This window comes from Myotis lucifugus, unplaced genomic scaffold, assembly GCF_000147115.1.
Source record: "Myotis lucifugus unplaced genomic scaffold, Myoluc2.0 scaffold_280, whole genome shotgun sequence".
Taxonomy (NCBI): Eukaryota; Metazoa; Chordata; class Mammalia; order Chiroptera; family Vespertilionidae; genus Myotis; species Myotis lucifugus.
The window spans coordinates 1595877-1620720 of record NW_005871328.1 but is presented as its reverse complement, the minus strand read 5'-3'; the positions used below and the strand labels follow the sequence as shown (position 1 = coordinate 1620720).

General features: G+C 55.9%; 4 protein-coding genes across 14 annotated transcripts in view; 1 reads left to right on the top strand and 3 right to left on the bottom strand.

The window, feature by feature from the left end:
• NR2F6 (nuclear receptor subfamily 2 group F member 6) overlaps positions 1-2001 on the top strand; it is a 9883-nt gene extending 7882 nt beyond the window's left edge. Inside the window, 2 exon segments of the mRNA XM_006110059.2 lie at positions 1-140; positions 1247-2001. The exon segment at positions 1-140 is cut by the window's left edge and continues 6 nt beyond it. Of these exon segments, the coding sequence (XP_006110121.1) occupies positions 1-140; positions 1247-1521 (415 nt within the window). The 3' untranslated portion in view covers positions 1522-2001.
• Positions 2002-3281: 1280 nt separating this feature from the next.
• Positions 3282-5556, bottom strand: OCEL1 (occludin/ELL domain containing 1). The gene is made up of 6 exons (XM_023763321.1): positions 5383-5556; positions 4816-5012; positions 4541-4683; positions 4160-4328; positions 3857-3910; positions 3282-3682 (listed from the first exon to the last, which is right to left on the bottom strand). The coding sequence occupies exons 2-6, from the start codon at positions 4891-4893 to the stop codon at positions 3560-3562; spliced, it is 567 nt and encodes a 188-aa protein (XP_023619089.1). The 5' UTR covers positions 4894-5012; positions 5383-5556; the 3' UTR covers positions 3282-3559.
• Positions 5557-7357: 1801 nt separating this feature from the next.
• USE1 (unconventional SNARE in the ER 1) lies at positions 7358-10206 on the bottom strand. Its single transcript, XM_006099666.3, has 8 exons — positions 10083-10206; positions 9750-9799; positions 9512-9590; positions 9259-9411; positions 8792-8802; positions 8372-8401; positions 7913-8087; positions 7358-7685 (listed from the first exon to the last, which is right to left on the bottom strand). The coding sequence occupies exons 1-8, from the start codon at positions 10182-10184 to the stop codon at positions 7503-7505; spliced, it is 783 nt and encodes a 260-aa protein (XP_006099728.1). The 5' UTR covers positions 10185-10206; the 3' UTR covers positions 7358-7502.
• Positions 10207-11553: 1347 nt separating this feature from the next.
• MYO9B (myosin IXB) overlaps positions 11554-24844 on the bottom strand; it is an 85902-nt gene continuing 72611 nt past the window's right edge. For 7 of the 11 annotated variants that reach the window (XM_023763324.1, XM_014465160.2, XM_023763327.1 and 4 more), the window contains 17 exons: positions 24573-24697; positions 21927-22060; positions 21502-21692; positions 19434-19532; positions 19138-19311; positions 18985-19026; positions 18722-18833; positions 17683-17756; positions 17082-17274; positions 16868-16996; positions 16525-16630; positions 16226-16357; positions 14806-14929; positions 14301-14348; positions 13806-13951; positions 13030-13157; positions 11554-12911 (listed from right to left, as the gene is read on the bottom strand). In XM_023763324.1, the coding sequence (XP_023619092.1) occupies positions 12496-12911; positions 13030-13157; positions 13806-13951; positions 14301-14348; positions 14806-14929; positions 16226-16357; positions 16525-16630; positions 16868-16996; positions 17082-17274; positions 17683-17756; positions 18722-18833; positions 18985-19026; positions 19138-19311; positions 19434-19532; positions 21502-21692; positions 21927-22060; positions 24573-24697 (2373 nt within the window). In that variant the 3' untranslated portion in view covers positions 11554-12495. The other 4 variants (XM_023763329.1, XM_014465164.2, XM_023763326.1 and 1 more) reach the window with 3 other exon arrangements.

Sequence of the window (24844 nt, the reverse complement as noted above, 5' to 3'; positions counted from 1 at the left end):
CGCCGCACCAATGACACGGAACGCGCGTGGCTTCATGGATCAGGTGCGCGCCTTCCAGGAGCAGGTGGACAAGCTGGGCCGCCTGCAGGTTGACTCCGCAGAATATGGCTGCCTCAAGGCCATTGCGCTGTTCACACCTGGTAAGATGCCCTCCAAAGGGGGGCCGGGGCCGGGGGACTCTTTGGTGGTGGGGGGTGACCCTTCACTCTCTGACGCCCTGCCTGCTAGGCTGTGGCTTGCACCTGCTGTGAGTGCTAAATGGGGCGGTGGAGGAGGTGATATAGGTGGTGTGGTGCCCTGATGCCCCAACCCCAGATCCCAGGTCTCCCTAAGAACTCTGACTCTGGTCCCCAGACCCCAGGCTGGGTCTGAACTGGTTCCACAGCCTCTCTTCCTGATTTTTGGGCTCCCTGAGACACCCCCCTCTCCCACTCTCCATCCCTTCATCAAAGACGCGGGGGTGGGTAGGGAGGCCCCTGACATCTGATTCTGGCCCCTCCTCCCTGATTTCTGTGACCCCAGACCTGACCCAGAGTCCCCAACCCGCTCGTAGGGCAGCCTCCAGGGCTGACTGGATTGGGAAGGGGTGTGGCTTTGAGGTCCTTCCCATTGAGGAGGGACAAGGCTGTCCTAATACTCTCCTGCCAGGTGTAACCATCCAGCTGCCAAAGCACTACCTAATTCTGGGGACTGTTGGCACAGCTGCCTCTGTAACCAGGAAGGATCCAGACCCACTAGGTGTTTTCTTGGGGCCAGGGATGCAGGAACCAGACCTAGGCCATTCGGGGAGGTGGCATCCATGTGAAATATACAACTTTCCCTTCCTTCTTTCCCTAGAAGACTCTACCCCCACCTTCAAGGGGCCCATCTAGACAATGTCACACTCACTCAAGCCCCAGACCCCTCTGGGCCTTGCCTTCCTCCCCACGGCCCCTTCCCAGCCCCCTCTTTCCCTTGAACTTGATTAGAACTTGTCTCCCTGACAAGGCCTCAGTTGGGGTCCCATCCACCCTTGGGGTATCATTGCCTGCACCCTTGCGTTATTGTCCTCGGATGAGGCTACCTCCCTATCTTTTGAGAGCCAATACTGCCTTAGATACCCCCATTTGTGACCCAGGTCCCTATCTCTCACCTCCTGAATGCGCCTCTCCCTCCATATCCACATCCCCAATGGTACCCCCAGTCACCCCTGGGGCCCTGTGTCCTGCCATATCCTACCCATCTGACCTTGCCCTTGTCCTTCCAGATGCCTGTGGCCTTTCAGATCCAGCGCACGTGGAGAGCCTACAGGAGAAGGCACAGGTGGCCCTCACTGAGTACGTGCGGGCCCAGTACCCGTCCCAACCCCAGCGCTTCGGGCGCCTGCTGCTGCGGCTCCCTGCCCTGCGTGCCGTCCCTGCCTCCCTCATCTCCCAGCTGTTCTTCATGCGCCTAGTGGGCAAGACACCCATTGAGACGCTGATTCGAGACATGCTGCTGTCTGGAAGTACCTTCAACTGGCCCTATGGCTCAGGCCAGTGACTGGACAGGACCCGGGGCACCGTGGCCGGGTCTGCAGACCTCAAGGGATGTGGCTGCTCGAGCCTCAGGGGGATTCCCCAGACAGAGGACTCCAGCCTCTCTCCTCAGACTCCTATTTTTTAAAGACTGTGAAATGTTTGTCTTTTCTGTTTTTTAAATGATCATGAAACCAAAAAGTGACTGATTGTCCAGGCTCTGGCCTTGTCCTCCACAGAACCTCCTGGCCAAGATGGGGGAGGAACTGAGGTTCTAATCCTGGGACAGTCTTGTCCCTCAGTGCCTCAGGCATGAACTCGTGGGATGGTGGGGTTGGTTCCCTACTGTGATGGGCAGAGGCCTGGGGTCGACTGGAGGGGCAGCCGTAGTCAGGAAGGAGTTGCGTGCACCAGGTGGCTTCTTCTGGACATGTAATCCACGTTGGACACTACATAGTGAATGAATCAAGGCCAATAATAAAGGCATTTCCTACCTGCAAACAAAGTTTGTCATCCCCCCCCCCCCCCCCCTGTTGATTTTTAGAAAGAGTGGAAGGGAAGGAGGGAAGGGAGAGAGAAACATGCATGTGATCCATTGGTTGCCTCCCACATGCACCCCAACTGGGGCTGGGGATTGAACCTGCAACCCAGGTACATGCCCTTGACCAGGAATTGAGTCCACAGTCCTTTGATGCATGGGCTGATGCTCTAACCACTGAACCATACCGGCCAGGGCTCTGTCATCTTTTGAGGGGAAGGCAGCCTACCATGGGAACCCACTCCCACCACCTGGAAAACCCACAGCCTAACAACAGCCCTGCTTGCTGTTTGTGTTGGACAGTGTTGTAGGGAAAGTCTGGGGTTGGGAGGGGCCGAGGTCAGCCAGTGAGTCTGTAGGAGTTAAGCCTAGCAGATGGCTCAGGTGAAATTCAGACTCTGGCTTCAGAGTGAGCCTCATGGATTCACACATGCCCCGGACCAAACACCTCATTGTTTTCTTTGGCCAGCCCTTAATCATGGCTTCAGGCCCCAGTGTCCTCAGGTAAACCACAGTGCCCAGCGGCAATCGCTGTTCAGCTTGCAGTGCCCAGAAGTGGAAAATTGCAGGGACCCGTTTACTTGGTTGGCCTTGCGGCCTCCTGAAGGGTCCTGGCTGCGCCTGCCCCCTTCAGGTGGTCCCCAGCATTACATCACGAGTTCTAGAAGGCTACCCCAGCAAGACTGTAGGGCAGTGGTTCTCAACCTTCCTAGTGCTGTGACCCTTTAATACAGTTCCTCATGTTGTGGTGACCCCCAACCATAAAATTATTTTCGTTGCTACTTCATAACTGTAATTGTGCTACTGTGATGAATCGTAATGTAAATATCTGATATGCAGGATGTATTTTCATTGTTACAAATTGAACATAATTAAAGCATAGTGATTAATCACAAAAACAATATATAATTATATATGTGTTTTCCGATGGTCTTAGGCGACCCCTGTGAAAGGGTCATTCGACCCCCAAAGGAGTCGCGACCCACAGGTTGAGAACCGCTGCTCTAGGGTCCTTTGCCTCCATTACTGGACCTGTGGAAACTCCTGGCCCTGGGGCTCCCCAATCACTTGGCCCCTTTCTTTTCCCCCAGAAAGGGCCACCTGAGGCTCTGGAGGAGCAGGAGCCCCCTGGACAGATAAGCGTTCATACCACACTTGGAGACCCTGAACAAGGCCATATCTCGGAACCTTCATTTTTTTCCCTCTGCAACATGGAAGAACAATTTTTTGGTGACGAGTGTTAAGCATAGTATATATTTAAGAAATGTTTATTCCATTGGGATTGGGAACAGGACCTGCTTCCAGAGGACGAGTTGAGATCTAGGGTCCCCATGGGGTCAAGGTTGGGGGTCCTGGAGGAGGTCCTGGGAAGAATTCCTGGAGTAGGAGGTCATCAGGACCAAAGCCTCAAAGGCTGAGGCATTTGCAACCAGGGAAGGCTACCCTAGGAGGGGGAAGAGCAGGAACTAAGGCTGGGAGGTAGAGAGAGAAGTGAGCGCAAGGCGGGCTCACTCTGTCAGGATGCTCAGAAGTACACAGAGCCCTCGCTGTCTCCTCGGCTGTCGAATTTCTGGATCTGCGCCTTGAGGTGCCTTAGTTTGCCCTTCAGGTAACGGCAGCGAGCCTGCTTGTCCAGAAAGCCAGGGTCCTGGGTAGGATGAGAGCGGGGAAGTCCTTGTGGTAGTCTGGCCTATGGCCCTCAAGCTGCTGACCATTTGCTTTTCCTCTCTGAGCCTTGGTTTTCTTTCTGTGAAACTGGGCACTTATGGGAGTGTCAGGGGTGCAAAGGCCAGGCTGTGGGATTCAGGAGGCCATGACTCACCGTCCGCTTCTTCTCAAATTCTCTCCAGACTCTGGCGGCTACTTGAGCCTCCTTCTGAGGAGAGAAGGAGGAGGGCGACTAAGGGAGTGCTGGACCCAAGGAGAGATGGGGAAACTGAGGCTCAAAGAGACACAGTGACCCCTCTAGGGAGCACTTCAGGGCTGATGTTGGCTCATGTGCGGTGGTGCCCGCCCAGGCTGGAGGAGGAAGAGTTTGGAGATCTAGACCTGATGGGTGTGCTGAGAGCCAGGGTCTGGCCACCTGGAAGGGCTGTGGGGCAAGGGTTTCCACCTGGTTGCTGACCTGGCTTTGGGGTGGGGGCAGTGAGGTCAGCAGGGCTTCCAGGTGCTGGAGCTTAGCCTGTGCAGAGCGCAACTCCTGCTGGAGCTCCAAGAACTCTGAATACTGGTCCTGGAACACAGCAGCGTAGCAACTCCGCTCCCTCTCACTGCTCACTGGTGGGTACTTACTGCTGGGGGGAGAGGGGAGTGTTGAAAGCAGGACAGAGTGTGAGTGCAAAGAATCCCTGCCTCTCCCCCAGTCAGTATGATTTGTTTTTCTTTGCTCATGTTGGGCTCACTGCTCAAAATGTCCTTTTTCTCTTACTTATTCACTTGTCAAAGCCCCAGACTCAGTGCCCCTTCACTGTCCCCAGACACCGGCAACCACACTGGGGACACTCACAGCTCATAGTCGGGCACTGGGTGGGGCCTAGGCATATGCTCCCCAGGGATGGATTCAACAGGCTTCTTGGTGCAGGGGAAGGTCCGGGAGGGCAGTTCATCCTCAAATACAATCTTCTTGGGCCTTGCCCTGGGAGCTCCTGGCTGCGGTTAGCACAGAGAACAGCGGACGCTGGTTTCAAATGAACGAGGCTATTGGGAAGCAGGGATCCTTTAAACTGGGGGTAAGGAATCCTCTGCCTAGGCTCGGCCTGGGGGACCCTCCTCCAGACTTACCGGAGGCCCTGGGCCAGGCGGGCGGAACTGCAGGTCCCCCCGGGAGCCGTGGGTGTGGGGGGGCCCCCGGGTGGGCATGGACCTCGGGAAGGAGCCGCTCGGGCGTCCCGGGGCCGACGGGCGGGTCCTGCGGGGGGCGTCGTGGCCCGCACGTGGCGGGGGCGGTCTGCGGGCGGCCTGTGAACAGGAGGACGCAGCTGAAGGGGGGACACGCATGAAGGGGGGCCCCGCTGCAGGACCCGCCGCAGGATCCGCGGAGAGCTAACCTGTGACAGCCAACTCCCAGCCCCTAGCGCGAGCCCCAACCCCGCTGATTTGCATAGATGCACACGATTGGTCCTCAGAGCACTCCGACTGCGGAACCCGGAAAGGCGCTATGCAAATGACCCTGACGCCGACGCGCGGCCGGGGCCTGGCTGGGGTTAGTCCCCGCGCTGCCCGGGGCTCGCCCACTGAGGCGCACGGAGTCCAGTGACACTGCCCCCGAGGAGACCCGAGGGCCCCCCGCTCGGGCTACGCGCCGCACGAACCGCTCCCGCCCGAGCTCCCGCTCCCGCCCGGAGTCACCTGTCCCAGCGTCCGGAGCTCGGTGCTTGGGTCCACTCTCCGCGCAGCCTGAGTACCAGTTACGCCTTAGCTGCAGGTTGGACCCAACTGCTGGGGTCGCTCCGCCAAGCGGGGGCGGGGCCGAGGGGCGGGGCGGGGCTGGCGGCGAGGGGGCGGGGCCTGGCGACGCGGGAAGCGGACTCACTGCCTTGATTGACTCCAGTTCCAGTCCTAGGAGGACCCCAACCTGCCGTGTGTTTGGGGCGGTGAGTCACCCTCTCTGAGCTTCAGTTTACTCGTCTGAAAACCGGTGGCTTTGGCGAACTTGCACCCATCTATTTACAAAGAAATTATATTTTAAAAAACATTCTCTAAATAACTAGCGGTATATTTATAAAGTTCAAACAATAGAAAAGCTGCATAGGGCAAAAGTGAATATCTCATCCGCTCAGAAGCAGCACTTCGTTGTGTCTCCTGGGGCGATCCTATTTCAATGACAAACAAATATAAATATTTTCCTCACTACAGACAATACTGCAAAAAATATTCACGTGCAAATTCCTTTGGCCACATATGGGGGAGGAAGTGGAATTGCCCCTGCAAGGCAAAGAGACCTCTGTATTTTAATTTGGGAAGATACTGTCAAGTTGTTTTCGATGGGGTTGTGCTGTTGATATAACCAGCAGTGAAACACTGGTTTCCCCAAACCTTTGCCAACCTGATGTTACCACGGTTTTCTGCAAATGTATTTTCAGTTTTAAACTTCGCTTAATCTGGTAAGTGAAAAAATTTAGAAATTGTATTTCTTATTTTCTGCAAATCTTTTTTGTCCTGTTGATTTTTTAGTAGCTCTTCCTCTATCAGGGAAGTTAGTTTAACCAGGTAGTGTATCTTCTTTGATGCTATGCAAATGACCATGCAGATGGGGAATCTTTCAATATATTTTGCAGCTTTTTTGCACATAGGAAACAAATTTATTTTTTTTTCATTTATTTTATTTCTTCCCCATCACCATTTATCCCTGCCATACCCTCTTCCACCTCCACCCACTCTAGGAAACTAATTTAAATATTCATTAAATCCCTTGTTTATTGAATTCTCTTATTAAAATAGCTTTTTAAAATGGTGATGGAAGGAGCCCTGGCCATTGTGGCTCAGTTGGTTAAGCATTACCCCATGCACCAAAAGGTCAAGGGTTCAGTTCCCAGTCAGGGCACATGCCTGGGTTGTGGGCTTGATCCCAAGTAGGGGGCAAGCAGGAGGCAGTTGATCAATATTTCTCTCACATTGATGTTTTTCTCTCTCTCCCATCCTTTCTCTAAAAATCAATAAAAACATAGTAAAAAAATAAATAAATGGTGATGGAAGGAGCCTTGACTTGGGGTGGTGAACACAATACAGTATACAGATGATGTATTATAGAATTGTACCCCTGAAACCTATATAATTTTATTAACCAATGTCACTCCAATTAATTCAATAAGAATTAAATAAGTAAAAATAAAAAATAGACTTTGTCTCTCATATAGTCATATCATCTGTAAATATTTTGCCTCTTTTCTAATTTTCCAGTCTCGTGTATTTTCTTGTCTAGTTGCATTGAACACCTCCTGACAATGTTAAATCATTGGGGGAGGTGGATGGGCCGTGGGCATCACCACCTCTTCACTTTGATGGCACAACTTTCATTATTTGCCCATTAAACTCAATGCTGCCTTTGCCTTGAGGCTTTGCAATTAAATGAGGGGGGAAAAAATCTCTCTCCTCATTTTGTATACTCTTTTGTATACTGTTCAGCAACAGTGCAAAGCACCATTTCACTGTTTACTCTGGTTGTTTCCTGATGCATTCATGTGGCTATTGACAGGCTCCCTAATACCGAACCACTCCTGGGGCTCAGGCACGAGTCTCCTTTAAATATATATATATTTATTGATTTCAGAGAGGAAGGGAGAGGGAGAGAGAGAAACATCAATGATGAGAGAATCATTGATCAGCTGCCTGCCTCCTGCACGCCCCCTACTGGGGATTGAGCCTGCAACCCCGGCATGTGCCCTTGACCGGAATCAAACCCGGGACCCTTCAGTCTGCAGGCCGATGCTCTATCCACTGAGCCTAACCAGCTTGGGCCAGGCGGGTCTTTATTTGAGTTTGGGCATGATTCGGATGAAGAGGATCATGCTGATGAAAATGAAGCAGACAATGATAAGCATCGCCCAAAGCAGCCAGTTGACGGATTTCTGTGTGTGCTGCTCCAGCCGTTCTGATTCTGTCTTCAGCTTCTCCAGGTTCTGGTCGGCCATCTTGAGTGAGTGCGACAGGGTCTACGGGTGAGAGTATTAAGAGGACTGGGGTGGAGTGTGGATTCTCCCTACTGCCCTGGGGCAAGCCAGCACCTCTTGGCCCTGGTGGGCGCTGGTTCCTCAGCTGGGAATCTTGTCTGCTACCAAATTTGCATTTATCCAGCCAAGTCCCAGCCACAATGCCCCTCTACTGGGAAACCTTCTCTGATGTCCCAGGGCAGAAGCCGCAGTTCCCACAGTCCTCACACCTGGTTGTCCTTCTTGATGACACTCTGGGCGGCCAGTGTGTTGGTCTTAAGGCTCCGGGCCAGGCCTAGCATTTCTTCTGCCAGCTTCTCCTGGAGGTTCTGGTGCTGCTGCAGGACGAGGTCTAGCTCGGCTGCCGACTGCTTCTCATCCCTGGGCCTGGGACCTGCCACCCCACTGACCTCACACACGGGTGGACAGGTGGACATGAGATGGGGGTGGGAGGTGGGGGAAGAGACAAACATGTTCCCAGGGAACCCAGAGGTTATGGCTGCAGCCACTGCCCCACTTGGGACTGTTTCCCCTTCTTTGCTTTGGCTTCTGGGTAAAGCATTCCCAGAAGTGGCGTCTGATGGGTGATTTAGACGCTTGTGGTGGCTCCTCAGTGGTCCAAGATTTGTCCAGCCCCCCCGTTCCCCCCCCCCCCCCCCCCGTGCTGCCCAAGGGCTGAGGACACTCACGTTCTCTTCCTCACATCCAGCTTGGGATCTGGAAGAGGAACAGCCCAAGCAGACAAGCAGGAGAGGATTGGCTCCTCTGCACCTGGTTTCTTGACCCATTACCTGGAGATGGGTCTGCTACCACCACAGGCCCTTTCCCCAACTTGTCCTGCTGCCCAGCAGGCTCCCTGATCACTCCCCCCCATCTGGGCTTCCCCTGCCCCAGGTCCCCTCCCTCTGGTTTCCTCTGGGGACCACTTCCTCTGTCCCAGCTGCCCTCTCCAGACATGACGTGGTAATGCCCCCAGGGACATTCCCTGGGCTGTGGAGGCCCCTGTGGGAGCCCAGATGAGGCACAAGGGATGGGGAGCAGCAAGCTCACATGTTACGTCCCAGGCAGTTGGGACGTGAGTCCTGTTCTGCTCCAGGCCCACTCACCTCCCAGCAGAGTCCTGTGGGAAAAAGGGACAGGCAGGAGGTCATCTACCTTGTCAGGCCCCCAAACCTGTCCTTTCTGCTCTCAGAACCTCTGTATCCTTAGTCAGGGCCCCGGGCAAGTCCCACAACCTCTGACCCTCAGTTTCCTCAACTATTAATAATGACAGCAGCTCATATTTTGAATGATTTAGCTGATCTATGGAAAGTTCTCAGAAAGGGATCTGTCATCCTATTTTACAGATGGAAAAATCTTGTCTATCTGTGGCAGGTGGCAAGCCAGGAGCCAAATCTTGCACTTAACCAGACATGGGCACCTTTTGCCACGTACCAAACAAATTCCTTTTCCCCTAGCAAAACCCTGACCAGAATGCCCCTCTGGTGGGATGCCTTGTTTCATGGCCCAGGGCAGAGGCCCCTAGGGTCCCTGTATCTGACGGAAGGGTTCCCAAGGACCAGGGAGGGTGCCCTACCATGCCCAGCAGCTCACTCCGCATCTCGCTGGTGTACCGTGCCCGTGACTGCAGATGGACCGTCTTGGTGGCGGGCACCCGCTCCCTGGCCGTGGTGGGCACTCGGCCGGGGGCCAGGAACTGGTTGGCTAGTGCCTTCTCGGAGGAGGACGTCTACAGGAGAGGGAGGAGGCGTCACAACAGGAACAGGTCCTGGGGACTCAGAGAGCTTGCTGAGGGCTGAGAAGGCCGTGGAAGAGGTGCCTGTGCTCACCAGCTTCTCCGCCTGCAGCATCCCCTTCAGAAAGTCCACCTTGCGGGAATATTCATTGATCACTTCACAGACCGGTTTGCTGGATGGCGAGATGCAGAAAAAGAAAACCTGTCCGCTGTCCCCAGTTCAGAGAAAGGTCCCAGCAAGGACTGGAGCCTCGGGGCCCCCTACAGCACCTGCCTCCCGCCCCCCGCGGCCTCTACCCTCTCATATGAACCTTCTGGCCGCCTGCACTCACCTCGTCTGGGCTTTCAGGGCCTGCAGCATGTCCTCGAGGGCTCCCACGTACTGGGGAGAACAAGTGGGTGTCAGCCTGCACCCCCCTTCCTCCCCATCTTGCTCGAAGCGGGCAGAGCCAAGGAGGCGTTAGGGGCTGGAAAACGAAAGGGGCCCATGTCGAGGAGGCGGGGACCAGCTGAGCCCCAGGGACGAGGGTGAACGAAGCGGGTGGACGTGGCGGCGCCCACCGAAGGGGCGTGGCCAGGGCGGCTGGTGGGGGGCGGGGTCCGGCTGTAGCCCCGGGCACCTCCCTAAGGGAGTCGAGCTCTAAGCGGCAATGCAGGGCCCCCACCTTCTCTAGACGCCATTCTTCCGGGTCCCGCTTCTCTGCTGCCATCGCCTCGCAGCGGCACAGCAGCCGCACCAGGTTCAGCTCCAGCCTGGACGCAGCCATCACCGACCGGCGGTACCGCCCCTTCCGCCGGCAGCACCCGCCCCTTCCGCCCGCGCCCTCTTGAGGGCGGAAGTGCCTTCATTTGACCTCCTTCCGGGTGGGCGTGCCCTCTCTCTCTCTCTCTCTCTCTCTCTCGCAGTCCCAGCTTTAGAGCGGGAGTAACGTCTTGTTTCCTGGAGAGGCCACCGGGTCCATATTTAGTCAGGGCCGGACCGCCAGCTTTCGTCGTGGCCATCTCAACCCTTAACGAAAGGTTGAGGACCGCGTAGGTCCTTCGGTGTCAGGCGCACGTGCAACCTGATCACTCCCCCCGCCCCCCCTTCAGTCTCTGCTCACTCCCCCCGCCCCCACTTCAAAATTCCTCACCACACTCACTCCTGGCTGGGTTCTTCCCACACCCCAGCAGCCTTCCCCCTAGTTCTTTCGGGAAGGGGTTGGGTTCTTTCGGAATCCATGGGTTGGGTTCCCATCCGAACTTACGTGGTTACGAGCACCTGGTTCCCAACCCCGACTCTGATTCAACCCTCCAGCCCTTTCTTGGGAAGTGGGCAGCGGGACGGTGTCGCTTCAAGGGGGACACAGGTTAGCCCTTGGAGTGAGATGGGGCTGGGTCACCCCTAAGGCTCAGACCCCCATGGAAAGAACCCAGTCCTAGCCCCCCGGCCCCCCAGGGAGCCAAGGCTCATCCTGAGCAGACAGAGTGAATGAAGATGGAGGCTGCACAGAGACAACTCTGGAGTGCAAACGTTTTATCTTCCCAGCCCCAGGTCACCTGTGTTCCCATCACACCAGTAGGCCTGGTGTCTTCAAAGGATACAACGGATGAAACCAAGCCCAGGACGGATAAAGGGACACTCTAGAGCAGTGGTCCGCGGACCACTGGCGACAGCTGCTCCAGAGGCAGTAAGTTTTGAATCCCAGCCATGCTCCATCCCAGCGTGTGACTTTGGACAATTCCCTAACTAACATGTGCAGTCTTCACTGCTCCCACCTGCCAGCCAGCTCCCACAACTGCCCCCGTTTGCAGCTTGGGAGCCTGTATGTGGGGACGTTGTTCCTGGCTCTGTGAGGCCCTCAGGGTGGATGGCTCTGGCTGGGGTTAGGCTGCAAGAGGGTGACAAAGAGGCGGCTCCCAGGACAGCAGGCTCTTTTCACTGAATGTAGCTCCAGGTACTCCCTGCTCCCTCTGGTTTCTGGATCAATATGCATGAGCCTCCAGCAGGCCCAACCCCCCCAGGGATGGATACGTGTGCAATTCCAACAGCAGTGACAGCAGTGTTCGCTGCAGGAGCAAGGCAGGTCCTTCCAGAGGAGACCACAACCCTGCTGCCCATGCTCCTCCCACCCAGAGCAGGTATCACATCAAACACCTCAGACACCTTTTCTTTATTTCACATGGTTTGTAGGACACCTCTAGTCCCAGACCCAGGGCCATCTGTCCAGGTGTCCAGGGAGTGAGAGGAGCCTGAGAGACAGGAGCCCCGCTCTGGAGGTCCCCAGGCTGTTCCCAGGGATGTGCAAACTCAGGCCTCGCCCTCCTCGCCCTTGAGCAGTCCTGAGTTCCTGTTCTGCCACATGGGGCAGGCAGTGCCAAGGGTGGCCTCCTCCACTCAGGGAACAGTGGACAGAGCGATGACCACATTTGAGTCACCCTGGATGTGAGGTCTGTGGTACCCCAGGTGAAGGCTGCCCCCCACCTCATGTCCTCACTCCAGCCAACAGCCTGGATCACCATGGAAAGCTCCATTGCTTCTTTGAATGCACGGGGGCTGATGACTGCTGGCCAGGCCTGAGGATGAGACCCAGACAGACTGGGACAGTCAGGTGCCCCAATTGTCCAAACCCCTGGTCCAAGCCGTCCTCACTGTGGGCCTGAGCCTTCGAGGTGAGGCGGCCATGTGGGTTTTGCTCTGAAGTCCGTGTCCAGGTTATAAAGGCGAGGCAGGGCGTTAATACAAAGTTTGTACATACACATATAAAAAACAGTTTGGTCTTCTGTTAAGGCTGTTACAGTTTAAAGTTATGTAAACCACGCACAAGGTAACAGTTAACTGTAAAACCGTACAAAACGTACAAAACGGGTGGGAGAGGCCAGGCTGCCTGCCAGGATTTGGGGCTCTCGGCGGCACATCTGTGTGAAACCGGGGCTCAGCCCCGGCCGGCCTCTCCCTGCTGGACTCTGCAGTTGGAGCCAGTGCCCACCGCACATTGCTCTTGGAGCTTTTCATTCCAGATCCTTCTCGGAGAGCCGAATGCTGGCGCTCCGGCACACGGCTGTCCTCAGATGTTCTGACTCTGGTACTGCGGGCCTTCAGCCATTGGCCTGGCCTGAGGTGGGGGGCAGGCAGTAGGTCGGGGGGTCTGAGTACCTGCGTTTGGCCCCAGGTGGCTGGTCATCCTTGTCCAGGGGCTCCTGAGTGCCCTGCACAGGCAGGTGTGCGCCCGGTGTGATATACACAGAGTGTATCTGGTCCGGGCGTCGGGCAGGTGTCTCTCGGCGCCTCACTAGCATGGCAGCCTCCTGGGCACCTGGTGTCTGACCAGGGAGGTAGGAGGGCAGGCCAGGGGGGAGCTTGATGTTGGCTGTGGGCATGATGGGGGTCCGCCGGGGAGTCTTCACTCTGACCGTCATGAAGGACGACGGCCTTCGTCTTGGAGAGGCGGCCACCTCGGGGAGGGGGCTCGGGGCAGGTGCACTGGGGCAGGGGAGAGCAGGTGCGGGGGGTCCTTTTGAGAGACAGATGGCAGGGTTACTGCAGCTTCAGGCTGGCAGACAGACCCTTGCCCGGGGGCCTGCCAGGGGTGGACATGGGAGGAAAAAAGCAGACGCTACCTTAATACTGACCTTCCGAGGTCCCCCGCCCGGCCCGCTCTTCCAATAGACTCTCGGTGCTGGCCGAAGTCTCCGAGTCCAGGTTCTCCTCGTCAGAGCCCCGAGGGTCCAGCTCTGGCAGCCGGTAGGTGATATCCTCCCTGGGAACGAGAGGGGTCCCAGGTCCCAGGCTGTTCCCATAGTGACAGACCACCCCATGGAAAGTACCAGGACAGTATGGACAGAGCAGGACATCCTGGTCCTGGACAGGACTCCCTGCCTCCAGAACGCCCCACCCCCAAAGCATACCCGGCCCCAAAGGCCCCGGCCCCGCAAAGCTCACAGGAAGAAGGTGTCGGGCTGTTGAGGGAAGCCGGGCACCTGGCCCAGGACTGAGCAAGCGAGGAGCTCCTGCCTTAGGACTTTGCACGTGTTGTTCCCTCTGCCTGGAGCGCCCTACTCTGTAAGACGAGGGTGGCCAGCTGCCCTGGGTCACATCTGTTCTCCTGGCACAATTTCACACTCACATCTCAACTGGACACAAATTAATCAGTCACCCCAGCTAAGGCCACCTTCAAGACCAAGTCTGAACATCATCCCTGTTGCCCTTTCTCTCCCAGTGGGCACCATGGTTCCCTGTGGTAAAGAAGGAATTTAAACAGAGCTCCAGGCTGTGTTTTACTCCATGAGGTGGGTCCTAGGCGGCAGGACTGAGCCTGGGCCATTGGCTCCAGAGTGCATAGTGGAGGGACTGGTGGAGAGGCTGGATGGTGCAGACGAGGGCGGGAAGGGGATGGAGGGACACTTGCTTCTCCTCCTTGATGGACTGGATCCGCTCGATGAGGATCTCCTTCTCCCGGTCCTCGTCCTCATCGTGGCCGGCTGCCTCCTCCTCTGGCAGCACCCCGAGCTCCTCTGGGCCGCTGCTGCTTCCCCGGGCTGTGGGGCTCTTGTTCTGCAACAGAGAAGCAGCAGGTTTGGCGGCCCCTCCAGGCGGGTGGGGTCAGTGCTTGTGGGTGGAGAGAGGGTGGCGTGCACAGCTCGAGGGGTGGTTAGTTCTGCTGTGGCTGGCTGGCTGGGCTTAGTGAGGCTTCTCCAGGAACCACTCTAACCAAGGGGCCCTGGCACAGCTGGTTAGTTGTCCTCAACACAGGTGGTCAACAGGCAACAGGCCTCCCCCAGCATGCAGTTCCAGAGGTTAGGCCATGCTGGGCCTACCCTACGAGGACCCTGGGGGCAGAGGGGAACCCCAGCATGCACTACACTGAAGACATGCAGGGTGGGCCCACCAATTGTGTACATACCAGGACCCCCTCATAGGGAGACGAAAACCCCAATTTGAGAGGCCATGGCTGGGGGGAGAGATGAACAGAGGGTGACCACATGGGACCACGACGAAGACACCAGTTCTGTTATGGTCCACGGGGACAAGGGCATGTCCTCCCATGGAAGCTCGGGACCTGCCCTTTTAAATCCCTCCCACCCCCCACTCTGGGGCCACTTCTGTGGGATCAGTCCCCTATGGGCGGGGCCCAAGTCAGCAAGGACCAGGGCAGGAGGATGTAACACCACCAAGTGGGTGACGGTCTCCCACTGCCCTGAGAGGGGCAGTCGGCAAAGAGGACAGGGCAGTAGTCATTTGGTTGAGGTAGGAATCGGCCCTGGACCAAGCTGCCTGTGGCAGGGGTGTTGGTGGTAAGGGAAGTGAGACCCCGCCCTGACACCCAAGCCCTGCTCACAGGGCCACTCCCACCCAGGCCACATTCCAACCACATCCCCACGGAGGACCCCACCACACAAAGTGCTCACAGTGTTCTGTCGCAGGAGCGAGAGCCTGCGGAAGGCAATGCTCTCGGCGGCCTCCAGCTGGCTGATCTCATCCATCTTCACCTTGTACTTCCTCATCTGTTCTTTGATCAGCATCTCTACGCACCTGTGACGAAGGCCCATGGAGAGGGTGACTCAGATACGGTGCCAGGGATGGCTGGCCGGGGGACCTGGTATCCAGGGAGGTGTTGGCTGGAGATGGCACCATGGCCAAGGCAGAGACCCATCCGGAGACCAGGCAGGGCCAGGGATATGGCTGCAGCTGCCATCTTGACCCCAGCTGACTGGCTGGGTGACCCTGGACGACTCACTCCACCTCTCTGAGCCCGAGTTTCCACCTCAACACGCCTCCTTGTCGGAAGGAAGAAGTACGCACAGAGGGTCGGAGTGAACCGACTCCTCAGTCACGCTGCAGGGTGGGGATTATCGCATTTCACAGAGAAGTACTAGTATGAAGTGCAGGGAGGCTGGGCAACTTGTCCTAAGGCCTGCAGGCAGCTGGCCCTCAGGGCTCCAGAACATGCACTGTAACCAGCAGTTCATCTGCTCAGTGGTCAGGGCCAGCCTGGAGCGGTCAGTACTGAGGGACTCCACCTGGAGTATTCAGCACGGAGGGCACTAGGCCTGGATGGACGACCAGTCACACTCATTTTCCCGTCACCAGAGCACAAAGGAAGAAAGGAGCACAGACGGTGCTGGAAGAGGCTGGAAGCAAACCTGTCGGGCCAGCCAGGCCCCTCTGTTCCCACTGCCTGCCTGTCACCTTTTAGTCGTTGTGACAAGTGTGGCCTTGGGCTGCACTGTTAGGCCTTCTTGGTGTGTTTGCCCCATGAAACCACCTACAGCGACAGGTTCTTGTTTTCTCAAGTCACCTACACTATGTCCCCTTAGTGACTGATGTCTGACGATCTTCTGAGGAACATTTAAAAAAAATTTTTAAAAAATATATTTTTATTGATTTCAGAGAGGAAGGGAGAGGAAGAGAGAGAGAAACATCAATGATGAGAGAGAATTATTGATCGGCTGCCTCCTGCACACCCCCTACTGGGGATCAAGCCCGAAACCCGGGCCTGTGCCCTTGACTGGAATTGAACCCGGGACCCTTCAGTCCTCAGGCCGACACTCTATCCACTGAACCAAGCCAGCCAGGGCCTTTTGAGAAATTTCTGGAGAATTTTGCAGAAGGCTCAGGGGAAAGGAGAAACCTGGAGACCAGCGCTTCTGTTTGCTACCAGCTCTCTGCTGCCGGAGGGGAGTACATTGGCTGCATGTCTGTCCCTCACCCTGGGATGAGGGGTGAGGTCTTCCCCTCCTTCATAGTCTTCAGCCTCAAAAGAACTCGGAAGGGTCCCTGGCATGGCCACCCAGAGTGTGTGTGGGGGAGGGCTGGCCCGGCACTCACGTGGTGATCTTAAGGACGTCCTTCATGCTGGTCAGCGGGTCTGAGTTGTCAGGGCAGCGCAGGAGGCAGGGTGCAAAGATGATGGCCAGTGCACTGGGCGACATGCGGTTCACGTCCTCGAGCAGGGCCACCCTGCGCAGCGAGCGGCAGTTAGGGAGGGGTGGCCGGGGGATCCCCCCAGACCCTCAACATGGCCCCACGTCCTGGTGCAGAACCAGCAGAGAACACTCGCCGGGAGTGGGCAGTGGGGCCTCCTGCAGGGACCCCCCATCCCACAGAGAGTGGCAGCGGGCACTTGCTTGACCAGGTGGAAGATGAGTCGCTCCAAGGAGTTGTGATTGGCTTCCGGCAGGTGCTCCAGGACGGCATAGATGGCGGCCAGTTGTTCCTGCTTCTCTGGCAGCTCTAGGAAGGCCAAGGTATCAGCTCCCTGCAGGCCCCACCTCCACACACCGTGGGGACAGGAGAGCCTCCACCGTGTGGGGCAAGAATGCAGGGCCACAGACGGTCTGGGTCCCACCCCAGGCCTTGGTTTCTTAGCTGTGACTGGGTGGTCCCGCCTCCCTGGCTGGCCACAGGGTGCTCATGCCTACGACCCCGATATCAACCACCTGCCTGCCCTTCCACCATCACAGGACTCACCCACAGCTCGGAGGAAGTCGCCATACTGGGCGAAGGTCATGAGGGGTTCGGGCAGCTCCCTCAGCCACTGCTTGAGCACCCCGGTGATGGCGTGGATGGGGAAGTTATCCAGCTTGACTGTCGAGGGGTCTGAGGGAAGGGTGGGCAGGGCCGGTGAGCACAGTGCAGGCAGGAGCCCTGCCTGTGCGCAGGTCCCACCTGCCGTATCACCCACCTGTCTGCAGCGCTTGCCGGAGCTCCCGCGTGCGGTTGGCAGCGCCTGACTTGCGGTAGAGGCCCTCGGTGTATAGGCCGTGCATCTCCACGTGTTCCAGAAGCTTCTCCAGTACGATGGGCACCGAAGCCTTGTCACTGGTTAAGCTGTCCACGCACACGCCGAAGTGGCCCGGCTCGGTCCCCGGCTCGCTCTGCAATCCCGGGGTCGGGGGTGAAGCCTGGGTTAGCTGCCTCCCTGGCTGCCCTCAGCCTCCTCTGTGGCTCCACCCCTCTGGCCCTCATTCCCCGTTGCAGGCTGCAGAGGTCAGATCAAGGGCCACGGGGCAGGGACTCCCTATGAGGAGCACCCACGGTCCTCTCAGAGCCGTCAGCCCCAGCTCCTGCCTCCGCCCAGTGCTCAGGACCCCGCCTTCCTTGTGGGCACAGTGAGGGGGATTCCCTCCACCACCCAGGGAAGGGAAAAGCAGGGCCAGGTCTGAGATGCCACACAAGCCTGGCCCCTGCCTTAGGGGCTCAGGCAGAACCGGATGTGCCAGGTTGGGGTCACCTGGGCCTGACCTACTGTTGTTTTGCACAGCTCCCGGCCGAGATGGGCTCACCTTCCTCCCACATGGATAGGAGCAGTAGGTCTGAATCTTGTGCATGCACTTCTTGTGGCAGGTCATCTTGCACACTAGGAGGTCATGGTGGGGCAGGGCGGGGGAGGGTGGTCACAGACGGAGCATTAGGGACCCCAGGTTCCCGTGGCTGCCCGTCCCAATGGCCAAGGGGACAGGGACCCGCCAACTGAATTCTAAACTTGCACCACACAAATCTCTGCCCTGGTTCCCAGACCGGGGGGCTGTGTTGGCAGATGTTCGTAGCTGGTGGTCCTCAGAGCCAGCCTGGTCAGTGCGACAGGAGCAAGGGCTCAGGGGCCTACGCCTCAGTCCTGCCAGGGGGTAGCCCCTAGGATTTGGCCTGTGATAGTGGTATGAGTGATGTTGGTTTTGTTTCTCCCAACCACACCAAACACCAGACTAGGGGAATATCATGCATGGAAAGAAAAAATCAGCTACAATAAACAATAGGTGGCACCGGGGCGCATCCTCATCTCAGCACAGTGACAACTGCTGAGGTATTTATGGCAGGTATGGGAGGGAGAACTGCTCACACATGGCCCAGAGGGAGAGGAGGAGACCCTGTGTGGAAAAGAAAGCCAGGCCTGGCTGATCCCAGGAAAATGCAAGTGCTGGGTTGCTCCTGTCCACCTGACCGAGGGTCTGCTGGTGGGGACTGACTGGCTTCCCCTGGAACATGTGGGAGGGGCCGGCAGCTCAGGTGTGTGCACAAAGGCCCAGAGGTGGGACACAGGGGGACCTGCTCTGGCGCGGGGTGGAGTGGGTGAGATGCGGCTGTGGGGAAGGCCCTGGTGCTCAGCAAGGGGTTGGGAACATGGTGGCAGAGTTGGGGGCACTGTGAGGGGTGAGAGGGTACCGAGGGGGTCAGGAGGTACAGGGGCAGTCTGGAGATTTGGTGGAGGGTCAGGGGTTACCATGGGTTATAATGGGTAATCAGGGGTTTGGTGGAGGGTTGGGGGCGTGGTGGAGGGGTCAGGGGTACAGTACGGGGGGAGAGCTGGAGTTCTGGGACACTCACCGCTGCAGATCAGGGCCTTGTCCATGAGCCAGATGTAGGAGAGGCACTGCTCGCACGACTGCGGGATGCTCACCTGGTAGCTGGCGAACACGTGCCCATTGTGCTGCTGGACCTGGGGACCGAGGAGGGTGCTGAGCAGCATCTCAGGGCCAGGGGCTACTCACTCACAGCTGGTTTCTTTAGGACGGGGCGGGAAAACACACGCTCACCTGCACACACACACACACACACACACACACACGAGTGTGCACACTCATACTTACAGCTCGTTCCTGCTTCCGCTTCTTCTTCTGAGCTTTGCTTTGCTGTGAGGGAGCACAAGGCAGGTCTGTGTGGGCCCCTGGGGTAACCCTTTCCCCAGATGCCCCCCCACACCATGCTGGGACCCTGCTTATACTCAGAGTGGCTCCACCAACCTTGGGCAGCTCGAAATCATTCTTGCTATGCCCACGGGTGAACTCATCTAGCAGGGACTGGAAGAGGTTGAGGACCAGGTTGGGGTCCTTCTCGCCGCGCTCGGCCGCCAGGTTGCTCACAACAATCTGGTAGTTCTCCATCAGGTCCTTATAGCCGACGTGGATCTTCCCGTTCTGCAAGGATGGAAGGTGTGACTCCCCTGGACAGACTGATGGGGGTGGGGGTGGGGGCAAGGTGCGTCCTGGGGAAGGCTGGGTGATTGCCAGGGCCCCCCTGGGGCTGGGGTCACACATACAGGGACTGAGTACATGGTCTTGAGGTTGCTCCTGAACTTCTCTGTGGCCTCGATGAACAAGCTCTCGATGGGTGTCTTCTGGGAACGCAGGTCATTTATCTGTGGAGGGGGAGGAAAGGAGAGACCCACTGACCCTGTGCCTCCTCAGGTTGGGCATCTGAGTGGTCACCACTCTGCCCATCCCAACCCCTTCCCTGGTTCCCCTGGGCTCACAGGAGAAAATTAGGGCTCTCTGGCCAACTCTGGTCTCTCCGGTCCATTTAGCCCAGGTTCAAACTGTTGACATTTGGGGCTGGATCACTCGCTGGGGATTGTGGGGCGGGAGGGGGCAGGGGCGGAGAAAAGCAGGACTCCTGGTCTCTACACACCAAATGCCAGTAGCACCCTCAGCTGTGAGGACTAAAGACATGTGCAGACGTTGCAAAGTCCCCTAAGGCAGAACTGCCACACAAGCACTTGACCCTGGACAGGCCCCAGGACCAGGGCTGCTCAATAGCCTGATTATTTTTTTTTTTTAAATATATTTTATTGATTTTTTACAGAGAGGAAGGGAGAGAGATAGATAGTTAGAAACATCGATGGGAGAGAAACATCGACCAGCTGCCTCCTGCACATCTCCCATGGGGGATGTGCCCGCAACCCAGGTACATGCCCTTGACCGGAATCGAACCCGGGACCTTTCAGTCCGCAGGCCGACGCTCTATCCACTGAGCCAAACCGGTTTTGGCAGCCTGATTATTTCCTGATGCATCCACCCTCTGCAGGGTCCCTGCCAGCTTGCGGTGCCTCTGAGAAGCTCCCGATCCTGTCCTGTCTGCTGTGGGCTTTTCCACAGCCGGAGCCGTGAGCACCACGAGGCCATGTCACCTCAGCGGCACAAGTAAGCGTCCAATCAGTATCAGCCACGAGACCCAATGCATTTTGTAAAAGCTTATTCTAAACAAAATAAGTTCATGGCCACGGCTGGGCTATGGCTGAGTCACAGTGAGGATGATGGACTGAGAGACAGTCCAGTGGGACATAGGTGTGTCCTGCGTAGGTTATTCCGGATCTTGGTGTTTCTGTGTCCTTGTGTGTGTGAGCAAGAGGGGCAACTGCCCTCAGAGGTCACTGCGATACAACAGATGAAGCGTCTAAGTGTCTTCTAACTGCAGGTTTCAAACATCCTGGGCAGGAACCGCAGGATATGAGACAATGCCTGAGCGTGTGCACGTGAGACAATTCCAGCACAGGTTACAACCCCTAGCCATGGCCCCTGGGACAGGTTCATCCCTGAACCAGATGCTTTTAAAAAAAAATATATATATTTTTATTGATTTCAGAGAGGAAGGGAGAGGAAGAGAGACAGATGCATCAATGATGAGAGAGGATCATGGATCGGCTGCCTCCTGCATGCCCCACACTGGGGATCCAGTCTGTAACTCAGATATGTGCCCTGACCAGGAATTGGACCCTGGACTCTTCAGTCTACAGGCCGACGCTCTACCCACTGAGCCAAACGGGCCAGGGCTCAGATGCTTTGGCTTGTAACACAGTTCTGCACATTGTGTCCAGCCCCTAATAAGACCTCACAGACATTTTGCAGAGAAATTTAAATAAAGTTGGCCCTCCATAGCCATGGCTTCCACATCTGTAGATTTAACCGATTCAGAAAACAAAAACAAAACACAACACCCTGGAAAGTTCAAAAAGCAAAACTTGAATTTGCCACGTGCTGAGCACGACTCGGAATCCATGAGTGAGGTGACGTGTCGGCACACCCTGCTGTAGCCTACATAAAAGTGTAAGGGACTTGAACATCCACGGATTTTGCTATCTACGGGGGTCCTGGAACCAATCCCCTCAGATGCTGAGGAACACCTGTACCTGGGCTGACCAAGGTGAATATAAGTTACAAGTGGTCTTGTGTGAGCCCAGGCCAGGTTTACAGGAAACGTCACTTCCTGTGCTAGAACGGTGCCCCTGAACACTTTGCCGGGTGGTGACAGCCTGGGTGGCCCGGATCTGAGCCTGCGCACATACCCCACCCTGTGCATGTCTTGTGCCCCCTGAACCCTCGCTGGCCGACCTTGTTGAGCAGGAACTCATCCAGGTACTTGAGCTCGTTGGCATTGGTGATCTGGCGGAACACCGACTCCCGCCACTTCTCTGACACCGTGATCCTGCCAATCTTGAGGTTTCGGTTTTTCTTCCCTTTGCCTCCTGTCTCCTTGGTGTGCTTCTCGCCCGTGGCGTGGCGGTGCTGGTGGCCCGATGGGGCTGTGGGGAGAAGGAGTGGCTGGTGAGGGTGGGTTCTGGGGGGACGATGGTCAGCCTCTCGGGCCTGGTCACAAAGGGAGCCAGGACCCCTATTGCTGTAAACGGATCCACAACCAGAAAGTGCCTCCAAGGGAGGAACCAGCCCCGAGGCGTGTGCCCAAGGCCTCACTGGGGATGGATGTCCCCAGGGCCCCCGGGCTCTGCCGTCCATCCCCGAGGCTTCGGGTGACCGACCTTCTAGATTCTTCTTCATGGTGACGGCTTCCAGCACGATGTGCCCGGGGACTGAGCTCTCTGCCTCCTCCGTGCCCTCCAGGCTGTACTTTTTATCCTTGTTCTTATGCAGGAAAAGTCTCTTAAATGTGGACCTGAAGGAGAAAGTCAGGGTTTCTGTTTAAGCCGCAGGAAACAAAAAAAGATATAAGGCCAAGGAAAGGGCCAGCTTACCATAAAGAAAAATACCCCTTCTCTGTTATTGATGGAATCGGGTGCTTCTAAAAATAAGGTCGCCCTAGCTGGATTGGCTCAGTGGATAGAGTGTCGGCCTGCGGACTGAAGGGTCTGAGGTTCGATTCCAGTCAAGGGCACATGCCTGGGTTGTGGGCTCAATCTCCAGTAGGGGGCATGCAGGAGGCAGCCGATCAATGATTCTCTCTCATCATTGATGTTTCTATCTCTCTCTCCCTCTCCTTTCTTCTCTGAAATCAATAAAAAAAAAAAAAATAAGGTCAATTTTCGTGAACTGACGGTGGAGTGAGGTGAAAAAGCAAGATGCCAATCAGATGCTGACCCCATATTCATACGAAAAAATAAATAAAACCACCCCGTCTTCCTCATGTTTTTATGGTACAAGGTTAGAGGAAAAAAATGACAAAAAATAAACACAAAGTCGTGCGCTGTGGCTACTGTGTACATGGGGAGGTGAAAAGCTGTGTCTAAGTGCTGACCCTCAGAGGCTATGAGCACGATCGTATTTGGAGAAGGGTTTTTGCAGATGTGATCACGTGTAATAGACTGTCTGTGAGTGTCTCCCCAAATTCATACGCTGAAGTTGATGCCACCTGCCTGATTGTGTGCTGGTCGCCAGGGTGGCACTTCAGAGATCGTGATGGGCTGGGTTTGTGAAAGGATCAACATGCCTTTGGCTAGAGACTTACCACATCCATCCTTGGAAGAGGAAAGGAAAAACTTAAAAAAATTGCTAGTTTAAATCCAAATTCTTACTTTATGTATGTAAAATGTCCAGGTTGCTGCAAGATCACCACAATTTTGTTGTTGTTAATCCTCACCCAAGGATATTTTTTCCATTTTTAGAGAGTGGAAGGGAGGGAGTGGTGGAGGGGAAGAAAGAGAGAGAGAGAGAAATGTAAAAGAGACATATTGATTGGCTGCCTCTCGTATGTGCCCTGACCAGGGCCAGGGATCGAACCTGCAACCCAAGTATGTGTCTTTGGCCAGGAATCGAACCTGTGACCCCTCGGTGCCCGGGCCAATAGTCTAAACACTGACCCCAAAGAAAAATAAAAACAAACAAACAAACAAAAACACAAAAATACAAAAAATAAATAAATAAAATAAGATAAACACTGACCCACACCGGCCAGGGCAAGGCCACCCCTTTCCAGCCAAGCTCAGACAGCGGCTCTTTGTGTAGGTTGTTAACAGGGTTGTGCCGCTGACAGGAGGAAAGGCTAGACTCACAGCAGGTGGGTGATCATTTAGAAGAACACAACACTAATGATCCACACAACTTCCTGAATTTTTGTTACATCACAGAAAACCTTATCAGTTCAGTAATTCTAGTTAATCTACCAAGATAAAGTAACTACATTTAATTTTGAGTATACAGCAGTGATCTCCTATTTTGGTGTCCGTTTTTCAATAAAGTTTTGATTATTGGCAAAAAATCCAATCATATGCTGAAGCCTAATCCCCAGTGTGATGTTATTAGGAGGTGGGGCCTTTGGGAGGTGAGTGGACTGTTAAGGGTGGAGCCCTCGGGATGGGATTATGCCTGCCGTTTAAGCTGCTCATTCTGTGGTATTTTGTTATAGCAACCGGAATGGACTAACACACTAAGTGAAAGATCTCAAGATGAGGTCATCTGGGTTACCCAGGTGGGGACAAGTACCCTTATGAGACAGAAAAAGAGATGACAGAGGAGAAGGTCATGTGACAACAGAGGCAGAGATTGAACGAATGCATCCACAGCCAAGGGCACCTGGAGTCCCTAGAGCGGGAAGAGGCAGGAAGCGTGCTCCCTTAGCGCCCTGCATGAAGCGTGCTCCCTTAGCGCCTCGGCAGGAAGTGTGCTCCCTTAGCGCCTCGGCAGGAAGCGTGCCCATGGCACCTGGATTTTGGACTTGTGGCCTCCAGGACGGTGAGGGAAAAATGTCCATTGTCTGAAGCCACTCTACTGGTGGTTCTTTGCTTTGGTGGTGGGGTGTCTCTGCAGTGGGGACTCTGCCTCCCACTCCAGCCTGTTCTTCACCCTCCCTCTCCACAGCCCACCTTCTCTGCCCTGGGATGGAACCATCCGTAGCTCTTGGGCAGGAGCTTCTGGGGACGAAGTCTTGGCCTAGATTTTCTATCCGAGGACCCAGGAGGTGTTGGAGGTAGGGACGGGGCAGCTGGTTCTGATTCCATAAAAAGCCCAATGGAACCCATCTGTGACCCTGAGGAGGTGACAGATTGGCTCTAGGCATCAGTGGAATCGTTTCATCCTGATGCTGACAGGACCTGGGCTCCATGAGGGCCTCTTGTTATAGAACTGCCACTGAGCAAGCACCTGCCTGACGCAGTTTTGTAACTGTCATTGGTGTAGGAGACCAGAGCACTCCAAAACTGGAGGCCTGAGCCACCCCCAAACCCCACACTCACTTAGAGTCCGCCTGGGAGCCTGGGGACAGCCCTGAGTCTGTGCAGGTAGATGCATCGCCCGACTTCTTCTTCTGGACGGCCGCCTTCTTCGTGCTGGGCTCGCCATCCACGCTTTCCGACAGAGGCTGGGAGAGAACGGGGCCAGGTAAGCAAAGGCGGTGCCTTGCTGGAGGAAAGCAAGGGGTCCCAGCCTCACCGTGTGCTCTGTCCACTGACTCCCCTTCTCGCTCTCTCTCTTTCTAATGGATTTTTTGAGAGAGAGAGAGAGGAAG

What these genes read in the sequence shown, in the direction of transcription:
- OCEL1 (XM_023763321.1), bottom strand. Translation starts at nt 4,893, where the DNA reads ATGCCCACCCGGGGGCCCCCCCACACCCACGGCTCCCGGGGGGACCTG. An exon ending in CCAGTGCCCGACTATGAGCT is followed by an intron (nt 4,329 to 4,540) that starts GTGAGTGTCCCC and finishes CTCTCCCCCCAG; the next exon opens with CAGTAAGTACCCACCAGTGA. An exon ending in AATTTGAGAAGAAGCGGACG is followed by an intron (nt 3,683 to 3,856) that starts GTGAGTCATGGC and finishes CATCCTACCCAG; the next exon opens with GACCCTGGCTTTCTGGACAA.
- USE1 (XM_006099666.3), bottom strand. Translation starts at nt 10,184, where the DNA reads ATGGCTGCGTCCAGGCTGGAGCTGAACCTGGTGCGGCTGCTGTGCCGC. An exon ending in AAGAATGGCGTCTAGAGAAG is followed by an intron (nt 9,800 to 10,082) that starts GTGGGGGCCCTG and finishes TGTTCTCCCCAG; the next exon opens with TACGTGGGAGCCCTCGAGGA. An exon ending in CTGGATGTGAGGAAGAGAAC is followed by an intron (nt 8,088 to 8,371) that starts GTGAGTGTCCTC and finishes GTGTGAGGTCAG; the next exon opens with TGGGGTGGCAGGTCCCAGGC.